The 18952-nt window shown below is 27.9% G+C and overlaps 1 protein-coding gene across 7 annotated transcripts in view; it reads right to left on the bottom strand.

Annotated features, from left to right (window-relative positions):
- Nucleotides 1-18952, bottom strand: part of LOC100574437 (sodium-dependent nutrient amino acid transporter 1) — a 52402-nt gene that overhangs the window by 9232 nt on the left and 24218 nt on the right. For 2 of the 7 annotated variants that reach the window (XM_016800208.2, XM_016800210.2), the window contains exon 3: nt 2854-2974. In XM_016800208.2, the coding sequence (XP_016655697.1) occupies nt 2854-2974 (121 nt within the window). The other 5 variants (XM_029487413.1, XM_016800211.2, XM_016800214.2 and 2 more) reach the window with 5 other exon arrangements.

The following is an 18952-nucleotide window of genomic DNA, read 5'->3' as shown; positions in this document are numbered from 1 at the left end:
ATTTTTATAAAATTATATGTAACATATGTGTACTATATAATAACGTGTTATTTTATCGTAGTTGAGAAAACGAAACTGACTGTGTTGAACTGGAGATGATAGACTAATCATTAATTGATAATCACTAATCGCGGATAAGATTATTGCATTCGAAAAATTAATTTATCTGGAAAATACTGTCTTAAACATTTTATTTTTGAACATTACGGAATAGTATAATAATCGATATTAGTTACACGTACAACTATCGATATATTAGTTAATAATCCAGGTAAGTTATGGGAGGCAATTCAAGTAGACTGTTTCGGTATACTCGAATTGCCTCTGAAAACACCCGGAGGCAATTCGAGTAAAAAAAGGTCACCTACCTAAATTTGGGAGGCAATTCGAATGTCACCCTCGACACATAGATATAGATTGGGGGGGGGGGGGACTAAAGCTCTACTTTAATAATATTGAATAATCTTAAAACAAAATTTAGGAAATGTTTGGGGCTTAGCTTCTAAATCTCCTATTTGCGCTTATTACTATGCCTACTGCAGAAAGCGACTTCTCTGGGGTTTTTTTTATCAATTCCTATGATTTCGTGTTTAAATTATAATTTGAACAAATTGTAGGTAGATCGTAAATGGTTATTAATTAATATTTATATACAGTGTGTTTTAACATAAATATATTTTTGGGCTGAATACACGATAAAATGTTTCTGACCAATTTTCCATAAGGTTTTCGTTGTCATGGTTACTTATTTATAAAAACATATTTATAATTCATAGATTTTCCTCGCAGAGGAAAAATATCGAGTAGCACGCTATGGTTTTTATGTTTATACATCACTTAAACTAAATATATTTGTGCAAGTGTTGTAATTTAATTTATTTATTCACATTTACATAATAATTGTGCATAATATAATAAGTAAAACGTAAGTAGGTAACTATCACGATACTCATTCATTACATAATTCGTATTTAAATGTTTAATTCTTAGAAATACATAGTATCTTGAATTAGAAAAATTCTTTGATTCCAAAATTACTATACTGACACGAAAATCGAGATGGTCGCTTAAAAGTTAAAACTCTTAAACACACGTCGCTATAGATAAAAACATTTTATTCCCAACTATACACGGTCGTGGTGGTTTGTTTGTGAACCATATCTTAGAAAAATACAAGGAATTGAAAAAGTTTTTGTTTTTTAATTTTAAAAACAAATACTGATAAATCTAATATTACTAGAATACTATACTGAAAATAGTATGTTTAAACAATTAAAAAATAATAGCTCAAAATGTCCTTGTATGTTCTAAAATAGTGTCCGTTTCACTATAAAATATACAGAGTGATTACCAAGACTTAGTATGCTCATTCCTTTTTTCTTTAATAATGCAGTTATTGAAAATTGGTTTTATTTTTTTAAATTTTTAAATATTATTAAATTCATTAAAACCATCTGAGGAGTGTTCTATGGGGATATAAACTGCTGTTTTTAAAATGAAAACCCCTAACTATGGTTAATTATTTTTAGGTGTTTTTTCTGAAAGTGTTGACGTATCACAATAAAAATTCGATCAAGTAATCATTAACTATTAAGTTATTTGACTTTTTATACTAGACATAATGAGTTTGGAAGATATGGGAGCTATAGTGATTTGAAAATATTGGTAATTAATATTAATCTATCAACATGTTTTATAATTTGTGAAAATATGGTCAAAGTATAATAAATACTAGATCCAATATTACATCTGTTTTATATTTTTATAAAAACACCATTAAAGACTATTATCCTTAGTATGAACATTTCAATAACTATGAAACTACCTACTATCGATCGAATTTTGGATTAGGTACATCAACATAATATAAGACTCCTTAAATAGTATGAAAATTTGAATTTGAAAGTAATGGTCTTCAAGTAATCTATATTTAAAAATTCCAAAAATCAGAATTTGAATAAATTGATTAATAAAGGAAAAAATGGAAATGAGCATGCTTGGTGAATCGACCTGTATAGCGTATACATATAATCAACTGCATTATATAGGTATACAATAGGTAAAACAAAATGGACATGCCAGGATTGTACTAACAACTCACGGTCATAACTCATAAAGTTATAAAAATCAAAAACCTAAGTTATATAAACGTATAAATTACGTAAAAAACTACGTTATATTAGGGTAAACTTCAAAAAATCAATAATTCTTGTTTTTTTAGTGTGCAACAAAATAAGTGTAAATTATCTAAATATTTTATTGAATCGCGTGACGTTCGTAAAACAGCGCTATCGTAATGTATCTACGAGACAGAGAGAATAGTAATTTTTGTATGTCGTAGATATTTGAACTCGAACCATACAATTTTTTATATTGTAATTACAGTATTACACACTGTATAGTACGTATACTATTATATAAACACCAGTATTTCAGCATGTGTGTGACTTGATAAAGGGAACACTTGTGTGTATATTGCACATAATAATACAAAATGGTAATTCGTCATTTTATGGTAATATTACGCACTGCAGTTATTTTGTCGCGTTTTGTATACACTTCACGTACGCACATATACTCGCGATTCATGGTGTGTATAAACTTACTGAAAAATAATATTATTTTTATGGTTTTGACGGAAAGTTGCTCAATTATCAAATAAATCGGTGTGAATGTAAAACAAAGGAGGAACACATGACCTAACAGTAGGCTAACACGATCATAAATATATGTTTTATTACAACAATAATATTACGCTGCTGCAGCTGCAAGGTAGTGGAAGTCATGAATTTGATTATTTAAGATCAATACTTGTATTGCAATGGTTTACACTTTTTATAGCTAGGTACTTACCGCCACCGTACAGAAACACCATCCGGGGCAGTCGTATGACGTTCGCCAGACTCAATGTCAGTGAGACGGTCATCAACAGCGTGCCAAAACTCTGCAGACAATTTGATTTGCAGCAATATATCTGAAAGAAACAAAAATCGTATAACGTGAGAACTTGTAGTAAAAAATCGACAAACCGTTATTTTACGGCTATATTATATTATATTAATATTATAATTATAATTTTGTATAATATTGTATAATATTGTATAATATTAATAAATATATTATATATAAGTACTATATTAAACTATTTACATTATAGTTGTATCTAAAAATGATGAACGGTACGCTTTTGTTACACGGGAAGAGAAACATATTAACCACCAACGAACATTTTTGTGGGTGAATCACAATAATAATATAATAAAGTCAGTGCGAAACGAAAACATGACACTTATAATAATAATTGTAGCTGCACCGCCGGCTGCGGCATACTGACTAATTACTGCGAGTATTTTAATTCTGCCCACAGCTACGTTTTTAGTTTTTTTTACCCCGTTAACGTTTCCCGATGTCGCGACGAATAATGAGCGCTGTAAAAAAACCTTTAAATATTTATAGTGACTCCGCCTATATACTTGCAACTCAAATTCTACCTAGCACTTACCTATATACTTGCAACTCAAATTCTACCTAGCACTTACCTATATACTTATATTATGTTCGGCAATAATTATATAGGAACCTACCTATCTAAAAACTATTATATATGTAATATAGTTAATAGTTGTTATGATAACCTATTTAATAAATTAATAACTATATTATACCATTTTGAATTGATTAAAGTTATTTTTTAATTTTTATAAATACGGAAAAATAACATAATATTGAATTGATGACAAGTTTTAAAATTAAATCATTAAATAGATAATTACCAGGGCTCGTAAGTTTATGACCTAAAAATGCTTAGATAAACATGCACATATACACTAAAAGCTGGAAAAATATTTCTTAAACAGAGGTTCTTAACTGGTGGTCCATAGACCCTTAAGGAGTCCGTACATAAATGATTACTTTAGGGTCCACGGAGTAGCTGAGAGTTTTGGAACCGTAGGTGTGACCGTACATGTCACACATGAAACTTGTATGTAACTTGATTATAACATTAGTATTAAAATAATTAAAATTAAAATTAAACTGTATTTTTTCTTGAGGGGGGGGGGGGGTTAAAAAGGTTATATTTTCTACTTGAAAGGGGTTCACGATCCAGAAAAGATTAAGATTATATGCCTTTAAAAGTTCAGAACCATACGTTTATATGCACTTAAAATATGTGGATTAATAAAAGAAGAAATCATACATAAGCAATTTTTGAAATAGCAAGAAATATCCATTCATATTTTTAAAAGTTTTATTTTAAATCATTTTACTTTGTGACAATTCCATTGTACAAATCCCATACATTTTAAATAGAAAAAACTATAAATTATTGCATTTTTCTTATAAGTTTAGTTTTTTCATAATATTTCAGTAAAAAAATGCACATTAGTATAATAATATCAATAGAAATATCAAAATTATTAATAATATGCTTAGTAAAATAGAAAAATGCATAAATATGCCAAATTATAGGGAAAAAACCAAAGTACTTAACCACAGTACCTTGAAATGGATTTCTATGTTCTCTATCTAGCATCAAATACAACTTAGCAAGATTGATATGCAAATGCATGAACTTACGAGCCCTGGTAATTAGGTACTAATTAGATTATAAGCTGCAAAGATCAAACAGTTTTGCAGATGAAATAGAAAATATGCTTATTACCTACGTTCATATAGATAATATTGCTTACTTTTAAAAATCCAATCTATTAGGTACATTATAGTTGACTAACTCGGTAGCTTACAATTTTTTTTATGTGTAAAGTCACAAATTTGAACTACCTTATTAAAATAGTAGTCACACTCAACCCCAAAAAAATAATTGTTTTATTCTTGTTATTACAATACCAATAAAATATCATGTTATTGTCGATATAAAAAAATATCTTGAAAACAGAATGTGAAAAAAAATTTATAAAGTTACGGGTATAATCTGAATATAGGTACCTGTGACGTCATTGCGTCGGCCGGCTCCACGTGGCACTTGTAGGCGGCCGAATCAAACTTTTTTGAATCATATACCATTATTAATACTAGTCTTTATAATCAATAGGTACGTATGAAAATTTTCTCGTCGGCTGCCGATTATTAGATATATTATCAATTGTTATATTTGTAATATTATATTATGAATATTTAATAGGTACTGATTCTGATTTGATATTTTATTTTTAGTTTATAAATAATATCCAATACTGTCTACTGAGTAATGCTCCAGTACCCTAACGACTGACACATTCGCCAGTAGGTACCTATACGTGGTCGCGCTCGTTACATCGGGATGCTGTCATCTAATATTTGGTTCCATGTGTAGATTTTACTTGTAACTTTTACTTGCTCACTATACTATGCCGTATTGTAGTGTATTTGGTTGTAGTAACAACAAAGAAACCAGCTCATCGATTTCCCAATCGTTAAAATTCGCCTACGCGTTTAAAGAAATGTACCGATTTCTGTAAGCGCAGCAATTTTAATTCAACCAATAATCATAATTTTATCATATTATATTGTTTTTCTCTTTCCCAAGTATTTAGATCATTAACATGTAAAATTTGATTGTGTTTTATGTCATAATTGCATTTTCTTAGGGCATTTTTATAGGTTCTTAGGGCATCAATATCTGGACCAAATTAATAAAATTGAAATGTTTTTCTTGCGTGCCAAGCAGCCAAATAATTTGCACGACAATATCTATTACTTAGTAATTATTATACATATTTAATTGATATTCCATATCAGTTAAAACAAACAGATGCATTCAAATATCATCAGCATCGCCATCGAACAACACGTTCCGATTCGAGATAGTACCTATGTAGTAGGTAACTAAACTGTGGTTGTGAACGATGATCGTTATTGTGTTTTTGTATTGTTGTAAGCCCATGGAGTTAATATTGACAAAAAGCATTCACCCAAAATCGTTATTTATGATTTATGGCTTTTTGAGTTAACTTAGAGTAAAACCACTTATAACAAAAATTATGGCTTACCTCTAAAAGTATATAAATGTTTTGGAGGGTTATCGTCATTATAAATAATTGAAAGTTCAAAAAATTTTAATTTTAATTTATCTGTAAATTTCAGTAACTAAAAATAGTGTGATAAAAAAATCACTATACTTAGAACAATACGCAGAACTACTGCTGCAGTGCTGTAATAGCCTAATAGGTACAGTAGTTACTGCACAATATTACTATTTTTGCAACCTGCAACAATAGTAATACCTAATATTATCAGGGATGTATTCTTTGATATATGACAGTATACAGCGTATACCCATAACAATGCTTGTAAAGAAATGCGTACACCCAAATTAAAATGTAATGAGATATATAGGTAAGTACTTCTTTTTTTTGTAAGCAAACTTTTCGCGGCATCTGTGACCATAAAACGTAACATCACATTGCAAATAAATTTCTAAATTGCATAATTACATAATAAATGATAAAAAAAATAATGAAAATCAGCAAAATTAATTATTAAGTATCAGGAACAATTTACAATTTATTTATTAGGTACGTTTCTGATAGAAAGTGGATGATCTTGAAGAAGTTGTTGGGTTCAAGGAATATACTTTTTAGTGAAATATAAAAGTTATTCTATTTTTGCAGCCCAACATTTTTCTTGATTCTTATATTCTGAGCAAACGCGAACCTTTTTACTGCAATGATGTGTGATTTATTTTTATGTAGATATATATGACTATTTTTGGATATTTAAAGTAATTTAGGCGTTATATGCAATAGTCAGCAGCTTTATATATAAGACATTTAGTAGATACTTTAGAAAGTTAACTATTCAATACCCTCAATAGTTATATCAAAACCAATAATTTGAATCAAACATCAAAATATGTCAGTAACTTGATTTCAAAGAAATTTTTTGAGTTATTTATTCATTTTTAGTAGTTTTTAAATTAAAAATCCAATAATTTATTATTTAATTAGGTATATTCATTCTAAAATGCTTGTAGCTATAATTAAGGTATCGACTATATTAAGTATTAACTTGACACATTTATATTATGTTAGGTACATAAACCTTTAACAAAAAAAAGTCTGTACCTATTAAGTTGATAGTTGTGTATTAGTAAAATATATCATTTGTAAAAGTTGTATTGGTTGAGTAAGTATTTAGTTTAATAGAACAATATCTAGTTTTTGAGCGGAGTAAGAATAAAATAATTATTGGATTACTTATTTGGAAAATATCCTGTATAGGTTATACCTATACAGGTAACCTAACCCAAGATATTTTTACCGATATATTATAATTATACGACTCAGGGCAAAAAATCTTATCTATAATAAATTATAATAAACAAATTTTTGATGGTTAATATTAAATTATCAAGATTAATAATTTGTAAAAATTGTCGAAGTACAATAATGAATAAATATTAGATCTAAAATTATTATATATTTTGTTTTAAATTTTCGTAAGACTCTTTGGAATATTATATCCTCTAAATAAACATTTTAATAGCTCAAATACTACTTTTTTTGGTAAATAACTGACATTCGAAAAAGGGAGTTCTCATTTGAAAAACAAAAGTTTGTGTCGCCACAAGACACTCCTTTAGTACCTACTACAAACAAAATGAATTTAATGAATGGTCTCTGAGTATATTTAAAAATACTTAAGGTCAAAATTTAAATAATTTTATTATTAACAGATAAAAATGAGGGTGAGCATCTTTGGTGAATCATCTTGTATACTGTATAATATATAAGCAATTTCGTCAGATTTATATAATCAGCTTATTTGAGCGAAATCTTTATCGCTGCAGGTGCTGTAGTTGTGCTCACAGATATTATGCTTATTATTATAATTATATTTATATTATATTATGTGACACGATGGCGACCCCTTCGGGGCTTGAGGGCCTCAATAGAAGTATATTTCTTCTCACGTGGTACGACGAAGAAGAGTGTCCGCAGGCGAAATAAATTCCGACCCCATATCGAATATGTATAATATACTATATACGTACCTATTTGGTTTATGATATTATATAAATGTAATTTATATATTAAGAACGTCGTCATCGTAGTCACCTTTTCCGAAGAGACATCGAATTCCACACGCACACCCAAATTACATAATGGAATACGAACTATATAATATATCTACGACACTGTTTCAATATGACATATTAAACGTATATTAGGTATAAATATACGCACGTGTAAATCAAGAAAAGATTGGTGTTTTGACGACCGAAAACCCGATCGTGACACAAGAAAAATAAAATAATTATACAAAATTAAGTTGTTTTTAGCACTAGCCGTGCATGGAGATTACATTATAATATTATTATTATTATTTCTGTTGTTGTACACTGCTGCAGTAAGTATAGCTGGACGATGACGAAATGGCTCGCTAACGATTTGGCCGAACTACAGCTAGGTACCATAATAATATATTATATTGTGTGTACAGGCGGTGACCGTTCTCAAGAGGAAAAAAGAACGATATGAAATAATAATTATTATAAATCGATTCTAGATGTTTTATATAATTGCAGTAGTACTGTTATATTGCTACTATAAAAATATATAAGTACTCCCGTCCACGGCTATATAGATACCTTCTAGTATCTATAACCGTGCTCCCGTCAGATTAATCAATTTTGAGGAACGAGCGTCTGTTTTAAACTAGGTATTTTTGTAACATAAACATTATACATTTTATTTTTATGTTATATTATCTTATTTTTATAGACCTCGATTGAATTCGAAACACTTGACCTCGTCGCTTACTCAATTAGCTGAATACGATTTATATAAGTATATACTATATTATGACTATTATTGTACGCGGGTGTACCTACCCAATTTCAAGTACTCTATACGTATTTATCGAAAAACGATAAGTTTTTTAGGGACTGAAAAGAATTAAGTTATTTTATACTTCAATATCTATATAGGTACTACATAATATTATATTTTGTGTAATACCGATGTAACCTAACCCAGCTTTGTTTATATATTATATATTATATAAACAAAGCAAATTTCTTCAAACATAAACATAAACGCTTTATCACTCAGTTTAATTTTGTTATATACTTTGTAAGAAATGTTTTATATTTACCTATATATGATACCTAATTTTAAGTAGGTAGTTACAAATAAAAATTATTTTTTTAAATTACTTTATTCTAATTTATTATTTTTTTTTTAATACTTTTTAGCAGTCATCACAGTATAAATAAACAATTACCTATATGATTTGTTTGCAAAAAATTGGTATAATATAATTACTTCAAAACATAGTATTGTTTAAAATCTAAGAATTTTAAGTCGTACTTAACATTTTCCATGTTAATATATAATATGTAAGCAATCGAACGTAATTTAGTATTTAGTTGATAACAAATATTAAAACAGTATTTTTAATGTCGGCATCGTAATCTAAAATAATATGTAGTTAGGTACGTGTATCATTAGTAGACCTTGCAGTACTTTCGCCTGTTACATATGGTATAAAAACTACTATTAAAATATTTAGTGAAGATACTATAGAAAAACATTTTATACGTCGTTTTACGTTATGGATCATTTTAAACTAGACATTTATCATAAAAAATATCATAATTATGTGTATTTAATTTTTCATTTTCCCACGATTTCTCATACTAAATAACTAATTAACAACAAGTTACGTTCACGATTTCATTTTCCCCAGTGGACAGCAAATCTGCAGTTTTACAGACTAAAAAAAATTATCTTTTGTTAGAAACCGCAATAACTATATCGATTAATACAGTATTCTAATATAAACCTATTATATGTACATGTTTGAATACGTGTATAATATAATAAAACAAATACAAAACATTTCGATATGATAAATATAAATTATAATAGCTAAATGATTTTTTAAAACTGCGTAAATCTATATTATAATTATGTCGCGTAATATTCCATTTTAATGAAGCAATAAAATATTTCTAAAAATTGATTCATGACGAATACGTGATCGTGAATAATACGGTAAACATGTGTTCGAAATTCCGATGCATATACGTAATATGCACCTATAGATGGAAGAAAAAAACAAATAAAAAATAAAATATTCAACCATTTTTAATTCACGAAATATAATAATAAATAAAAAATATTATCGACCCAGACCCAAGTACTTCCACGAAATTATAGATTTCCTATTGAGAAAAATCCTTTTTAGACAAATACAATCTACCTAGACTTATGTCATTAACTCTTTATGTAAATACATTTAAATTTAATAATATATTATTTAAAAAATGCTACTTACAATACGTATTTTGAATCCGATTGGATACGTACGTAGTACTTCCATTAGTCATAGATCCGACACAGACGGGTTTTTAATAAATAATAATAATAATAATAAATATATTATCATAAAAAATATTTTTACTTTTTCATAATATATTTTTTCATATTCTTTGTTGGTACCTACCTATATTATATAGTGTTAACGGTTAGATTCGGGTGGCAATGCTTGTATAATATTACTTTAAGATAATCGAATTTGGAGAGTTAACAGCTCAATAACGATATAGTACATATTATATTCTAGATGTATTAGGTAGAGAGGACATATAAAGTAGTTTTTTAGTGTAGGGTGTCACGGTGTTTGTGAGGAAGTTTATAGCGGTCGGTGAGGGGAGACTTCGGCGAGACGGGAAGTAGTAAACCCGATCGCGTCAAAACATTTTTAACGCGTCATTGGTGAGGTCACATCGATATAACGCATGACGAATATATTATAATATATTTATGTATGTATATTATTTCATACACACCAAAATTCGGTTTCGCACTATTACGGTCGTGATGTCTGATGCTGCAAACTTTCGGCGGATGGCCGCCGTCAGCGACGACGAACACATGTTAAGAATACCTCCGTCTCTCCTCTCTCCGCGGCACATCCGACGTATAAATCACGCTATCATCTTGATACAAATAAGTCTCACCATCAGCTAGCACCGTTCGTTCCTCGATGATCCAATTATGATGTAAAAACGAAACTAAGGCGTAAATAATCCGACAAAAAAAATGTTAAATTGGTAAAATGTTTTGTGAGGCCGTAACACCGCGGGAATTATAATAATATAATATGTTTGGCATAGTTCAACGAGAGCTGAAGTGCATGGAAATCCAACTAACCGAGTGGAAGATCGATGCGACACTGTTACAATAACTCTGCTATGATGATTATAATTATAATTATAAATATTATTATTATTATTATTATTATTATGCACACGCGCACACTCCGCGGATGACGTGCAGTATTGTGACCATCGCAGATTCGGGCGAATAATAATATTATAACCAGTCGCCGACACTCGAACGCCGGTAGCCGAGTGGACAAAATAACATAAGTAAGCCGACAATAATATTAAAATAATATATAGGTCTACCTATATCGAGAGAGACCGCGGTACTAGCCTCGTTATTATAGCGGAAGTATTTGCCTCCCCCTGCTAGACGTGAGCGTCGCGCGTGCGCAATTATCACGACCGCGACGTGACGATTGTTTACACACATTTTGCGACGATAATAAATGCTCGAGCACGTGTCGACGACGACGAAATACTTTAATATTACCGGCTGTAAATATATATCTCATATAGGTACGTTGTTACTTATTAATTCATGATGTATATGAACCCGTGGGTGTACCTACACGGTAAAAATTATTGATGCGGTCACGGTGTATAATAGCCTCCCCGCTGTGGCTCATCCCCTTTGAATCCCAAGGATACCTACCCTTATATTCATCAAGAGTCCTTCACAATTGGCTGCCTTGGCCTAGTTCCTAGCTCCACAACGTCACATTCTACACATCACCAGCATCGTGGATTATGAGTTTTACTGTTTTCAGAAAGATATTATATAATGTAATATAATATATCTTCGTTAAATCGTATTGCTTGTAACATCCTATCCCGTCTGATTCCACATGCACATTCTCCCTATCACTCAGTATATTATAACTACAGTCCTGCAGTGGTTATAATATATTGGCAAAACCTTGATTATTATTTGTTAGTTTTCATAATAAGTACCTAGATAATAAATATGTATAAACGAAATATTATGGATATAAATGAACTGCTAATCATCCAATACGTGACTGGTATAATACTCCTCTTTTACATGGTTTATGAAAATCACTATGATATTTCAAGACTAAAATATTAAAATATATTATATCTAGTTTGAATACAAAAACATATCTTACAGTAAAACATAATAAATATATCATAAAAAAGCTAACCTTAATCTTACTTAAATTATGTTGATATTTTATAGTTCTTATATTATATAGTAAAAATATATAATAAGTAATAACCCATTTTTGCCAAAAAAAAAAAATCATATGATAAACACGACGTCATATTTCATACTACGATAACATTATTTAATTTATTGAAGTATTAAACCAAAGTGTTAGTTACCTACATAAAAATATGATAGTTATTATTAGAAGAAGACTATATAATATAAATATATTATTTTATTGTTTCATTATATAATTTATAGTTGTTCAAGTAGTAATAACTAAATAAATAAACCCAACCCCAAGTACAGTTAGATTTTAAAGAAAATCAATTACCTAAAGAATTATACAATAAACAGTATAAACTATCAAGTTAATAGTTTAAATTTAAGTTTTGGTATCATTACACAGAATACAGAAATAAAACCATTCAACACTAAAATATGTTATTGACAAGTAATTAGTAAATAAATTATATATAACTTCACAACTTCATTCAATCAGCATGTAAGGTAATGTGCGTGTAAGATTAGCCCGGACAAACAGACACTTCAATTTTATTTATTTGTATAGATAAATATACAGATTATAAAAATATTTGTAAATAAATTATCCTATACACCTTCAAAACAACAGGTTCTGTACAATAACTTATTTTATACAATGCATATTATATAGAATTTAATATATTGTGGGTAAGTATTGTTTTTTCAGTTTCTATTATATATAGCAAAATTAAAACCAATCTTGTCGAGCAAGCTTCACAGTATTCGCATAATATGAATTCATGGTTATTCACGTTAATTCATATTTTAAATGATCATATTATGTATGCACAACGACACATTGTATTGGTTTTAGTATTTTAATTTTTTACACTGCCTATACTTCGTAATTACTTGAATAACTTGTTTGTACATTGTACAGCGAACAAGGAAAAATGGACGCAAACGTTTGGGCGCAAGGACATTTAGATGCATCCATTTGGGTGCGAGTACATTAAGACGCAAAAAAATATTTTTAATTATAACTACCTAATACAATAAAATTCTGCAACTAAAAACGTGAGTAGTCAATCAAAAAAGTTTAAAATAATCAATAGTGTGTTTTATAATGCTTTCAAATAATGTAAAAAAAAAATATTTTCATAAAAGTTTATGCTTTCTGAGATAATAAGGGTTTCGATACTGTTAAACGAATCAATCAGTATTGTAAGATGATTTATTTAATCACTGGCGACTATATGTATAAATAATACAATGCACTCAAGGTTGATTTACGGCTTCTATAAATAATTACAATCTCGAGTCTATCGGAGAAATCGAATCATAACCTTATTCAGGGACGTGAAGATGGATAGTACGTGTGGCAACGCGTTCGTTCATGACACGGTTTTTGTACGAAATATTTCCTGGCCGATGTTTTTTAAACTACATGTCTATCATAACAATGTAGCATATATATATTATACCTGCGTAGATGATGCGCACTCATGACATCTTAGACGAGTATTTTATTATTGTTATTATTATTATTATTATTATTATTATTATTAATTAAGTTTTTACTTTTTAATAATACTCGTTTTACAAGTTTTAACGCGTCTTGTGGAAATAATCGATAGGTATAAATGTAAAAATGTGCTTCTCAAATGAAAAACCGGTTACCACTTTCCATAGCATTACCTAAACTTATTAATGCTGTGGCATTTGAAAACATGGATTTAGAATATTTAACTTAAGATTATGGTTGTGTTTCGTGTTTTAAAAACTAAATCAAGTACAATAATGGAAGAGTTTAAATACTTTCCGAAAAAAGCAACAACGTGCGTCATTATATTTTTCTACACTTGTTTTAGCACGGGTCTTATTAACTAATACTGGTTAATAAATTTAATCTAAAAACAAATTAATATCATAAATATATAAGTTTTGTATGATTATGACTTATGAGCAAAAATTAAAAATTCAATAACTTTGTAATAACTTTACCATTTTATTGAATTTTATAAACGAATACGTGAAATCAATTAATCACCGACGGAATACCTACTAACATTTAATATTTAACAACTTGTAGCAAGTCGGCTTGAAATCTATGCATATATTAGTATATTACATGGCCACACGAGTAACTAAAAGAAACATGTTTAGTATTGTAATACAGTATAATATTAATATATTATGTAGTACCTATGTACCTATCTTTATAAGAACAACTTCTCTGATTCAGGAAATAACCAAAAGAAAAGTCATCGAACTTGATTTACCCGTTTACATATTTTAATAACTTTCGCAAGAGTAATAAACCAGACCATTATAATGTCACAATGTCAATAATACTATGTTTGATACCATTTAAAACACGATCATTTTAATATTATCTATAGGTTACAGGTACGTTTATCAAGAATTAAACGCATTAAATTTCGATTTAAGATAAAATACCTTATTAAAAAGTACAAATTGATTTTAATATGCTAATTTCGTTAACAAACAAAATCAACCACTGAATGCCATATCTAAATTTAATAATGTAATATCATTAAAAAAAGTGATTTTAGTTCATACCTTTTCAAAACCAAATAACCGCAATTCTTAATTATCTGCATCGCATTTAAAACGAAATCGAGTTTATGGTTATGGTTTATGGTTTACGCTTCAAAGTTCAAACATAAAAAGAACCGAAAAGTCACTTTGCTGTATGATAGGTGTCGAGTGTACTTACCTGATCATTATGTAGGTCATTGTGCGGATCATTGTGTGATGGATGTGTTAAATTTAAATTCATTAATGAATCATTGCATATTATTTTTCCGTGAATTAGGAATACGGAGGCTAAACAAATTTCACATATTATAATATTAATATTATTAATTTAATTTATCGAAAAATTGAAATGTCTATAAATAGTATAAAAAGAAACAAAAATTATATTATGTCTAAAAACAGCTAATAAAAAATTAAATATTTGGTAAAAAATTAAAGTCTACTGTTATTTGTTTTGGAATTAGAACAAAAAAACAAAACGATTTTGTCAAAAACTGGTTTTGCATAAAAATTTTAGTTTTACACTAATTTTTTTAATTTTTCCCGATTATTTTGAAAAGTGCAGTGAGTTTTTTGACCCTCCCAATGTACAAACTAAATCCAATTTACTATCAAAAAGGCAGAAACCAAACTAAAGAAAACTAAAGCATTTTTACTACTCCAACATCCACATGACGTCCACCGATACAAAAATTAAACATAAAACCACATGCACTAATGTAAGATTCGCAATAACTATATTCATCACTTTCAAATATAATATATAAGGTTATTCAAAAAAAAAATGTACCAATAGGTATTAATGTATTATAACAAATAATTATTATGTTCAGATTTTCTTTCAATAGGTACATACAAATATAGATATTTACTCCAAGACTTATCCGTTATCATGACCTTACATTACGTTTACATTCGTCATTATACAATATACCTGATATACATTACGTTAGCATCAACTTGGTATCTAGTGACATCATTTTTAAAACAGATTCTGTAAAATTATATTTGATTTATGTTCGGCTTACGAAGTACGAACTAAAGATAATTATAATAATTATTACTTCAAATGTTACAGAAATGCGTACGCCTGCAAAAAATACTTCGTTGACGTAATAATGTATTAATATGCATTTGTTAATTTACTGGAATATTGCAATAATCAACTTAAGAACTTCCTCACGAAAAATTCATATTATTTTACCCTTCATTAAATGTATGGACAATTTTGAAAACTAAAATGTGTATAAGAAAAAAGTCCATTCAAATATAAATTACAAATTGACAAATATATAGCATATTAATTAATATTCATATTTATGAGTCAAGTAGTTTATATAATTATATGGGTAATTTCAATTTTTAAATATTTGATATAACATTTATAAATACATTTTTATATATGTATATACTATATATATATATATATATATATATATTTTATTTTTTATTTCAGAACTGAACAATTATAATAAAAATAATGTTGTATTGTATACACAATGTAAGTAAGCAAATATGAAGTAAAACATTGTTGTATAAACACAATGGAGTAGTAATGATTTGTTATTTAATGGTATTTGAAAAAAAATTAATATTTTTTCATGAATAAGCTATAAAATAACAAAGTAATGCTATTGTTTGTGATACCTATTCTTTTTCGCTTTTAATATAATTGTTTTATTTATAAATGCCAGTCTAGATAACTGAGTTTTCCTATTCTCCACGCACATATTGATGAGCTCGTTAAATCGACAATATTGCTTATGAAAAAATACTATTTCAAAAATCGATAAATTATTTATTAATGAATTATTATTCCACCGTTTTGAAGATTTCTTTAGTAAAATCAATTTAACAATATCACAGAATAAAATGACAATATCTAATATTTCCTTAAATATATTTATAAATAATAGGTTAGTGATAAAAAACCAATATTGTTATTGAAACAAATGTAAAATATTAAAATATATGGTAACAACGGGGTTCTAAAGAAAACTTTTTTTATGATGGGGGGGTAGAAAACATTATAAGTTTTCCATTATATTGTAACCCCCACAATAAAAATACAATTATTAACGTACATTAAATCTCTATAGTAAATCTCTATAAGTATTATTATTATTGTCTCGTATTTAAAAAGATGATTCGTTAAATTAGGAAAAATAATAAATCACATGGATTAAATTTACTCATTACTAATAACAACATGGAAATGTTCTCCGAGGAGTCAACGTATAAAGAAACGTGTAAAAATACTGGTATGATGAATAATGTTTTTAATAATTGGTGGATACTGTTTTAGGAAATTTACAATTTTATAAGTTTTAGAAGCTATTCGATCAGCAATAATGGTTTGAATGTCCAAGTCGACGCATAAAATAACAACAGTTTTTCAAATAATGATGAGTGATGACAATCTAGTAAAGTATTCAAATAAAATTATTTGAATAATTTTTTTAAAAAATATTCAAATACGTAAATATAATATTGGCCCATGATATTTATTATTATTTTTATAAACACAAATGTGTTGTATTCCGTATGGCCCGTAATGGCCATATCATATGTGGTCAAAATTAAAAATAACTTACGATTACGATGTATTTTTAATTATTAATAATTAATAAATGTTAATTACCAACCATTTAAAAACTGACAAAAACTAGTTGTGAAAAAAAGTATTTTAATAGTATTCGAATACTTTTTAAAGTATTCGAATATGTATTCTGAATATATTTTTTAAGAACTATTTGAATATATATTCCGATTACAAAATAAAAGTATTCTTTAGAAGACTGAATGATAATCAATAATAAAAAAAGGTGGGTATCACTCTGTTGTACACTTGTACACTAGGTGTAGTTAATTATTTGTTTTGTTTATATGGTCACTGTAATGAATGTGTTTAATTTGAAATCAATGATTTATTATTGTTTGCGGTCTGTTACCGTATATCAAGTATATTTCATTATTTCTAATCACAGAGGTCTGCAGTGTTAAAGTACAATTTGTTCATTAAAATGTGATATGACAATAACCAACAAAAAAATTATATTTTAATAAATTATATGGATATTTGGTTCTTATCAATGATGAAATTGTAAAATGGACCTCTTTGATAAAAAAGTCACCAATTTTCCGCGTTTCAAAATATTACATTGCAGGTATAGGAAGTCGGCTATAAAACCTAGATCATAAAGGTACTAGCATCAAAACTGACAAGGTAAGCTATATAGGTAGGTAGTTGTTTCATATTATATCAGTGGATAAATTATCATTGATATTTTAAAAGTATTCACTTCTAAATATAGGCGTATATAAAATTGTTAAATATGACATGTGCTTACTGCAAGTTAAAAAATATATGAGTAGGTAACTACATATTTTATTGGTTAAATTTAATATTTTTGAGAAAAATAGTTTAATGACAAAGGTGTCCTTTTGAATTTGCGGCTTATTTTGAACATAATCATTGTCTAAGACTCTAGCCATTGTAACTACTTAATCCTAGTTACGCTCATGTAAATACTACCACCAATTTATGATAAGTATACCTATTTAACATAAATTACCTAATGTAGGGCATATATATTATACTTAAAATTGATTCCAAAAACAAACCATAGATTACGTAATACCTTGTACCTACCTATCGACAAGGCTGGGCATTAACGAATTAAAAATTAAAATTAAGTTAAAACGTTAAGTTAATTTTAATTAAGTTAATTAATTCGTTACTTTTTTTTCAAATTAACTTTTAACTTAATAAGTTACTTTTTTTCAAGATTAACGTGTTAACTTAAAGTTAATTTTATTCCAAAAATATCTAAATTAAGTTAATTTTCGTCCGAAGAATAACGCAAATTTTAGATTCTGAGTGGAACGATGAATGTATTGATTTTACAATGACGTGTGTTTTTTTATTTTTTTTTTAATTTTTATTTTTTTTGTGTCTGTGTACACGATAAGTAGTCGAAATAATGCTACGATTTTCAACTTCAGTATCTTGTTCGATCAGAAAGTGAATATCGTTGGTGCATTGGGGAGGTCAAAATTTAAATTTCCCAGTAGTTTTCAAAAACGCACGGGAAAAACAAAAGAAAAATTAAGGAAAAACGGGA

This window comes from Acyrthosiphon pisum, chromosome A1, assembly GCF_005508785.2.
Source record: "Acyrthosiphon pisum isolate AL4f chromosome A1, pea_aphid_22Mar2018_4r6ur, whole genome shotgun sequence".
Taxonomy (NCBI): domain Eukaryota; kingdom Metazoa; phylum Arthropoda; class Insecta; order Hemiptera; family Aphididae; genus Acyrthosiphon; species Acyrthosiphon pisum.
The sequence above is the reverse complement of the archived record's forward strand: the minus strand, read 5'-3'. Positions and strand labels throughout refer to the sequence as shown.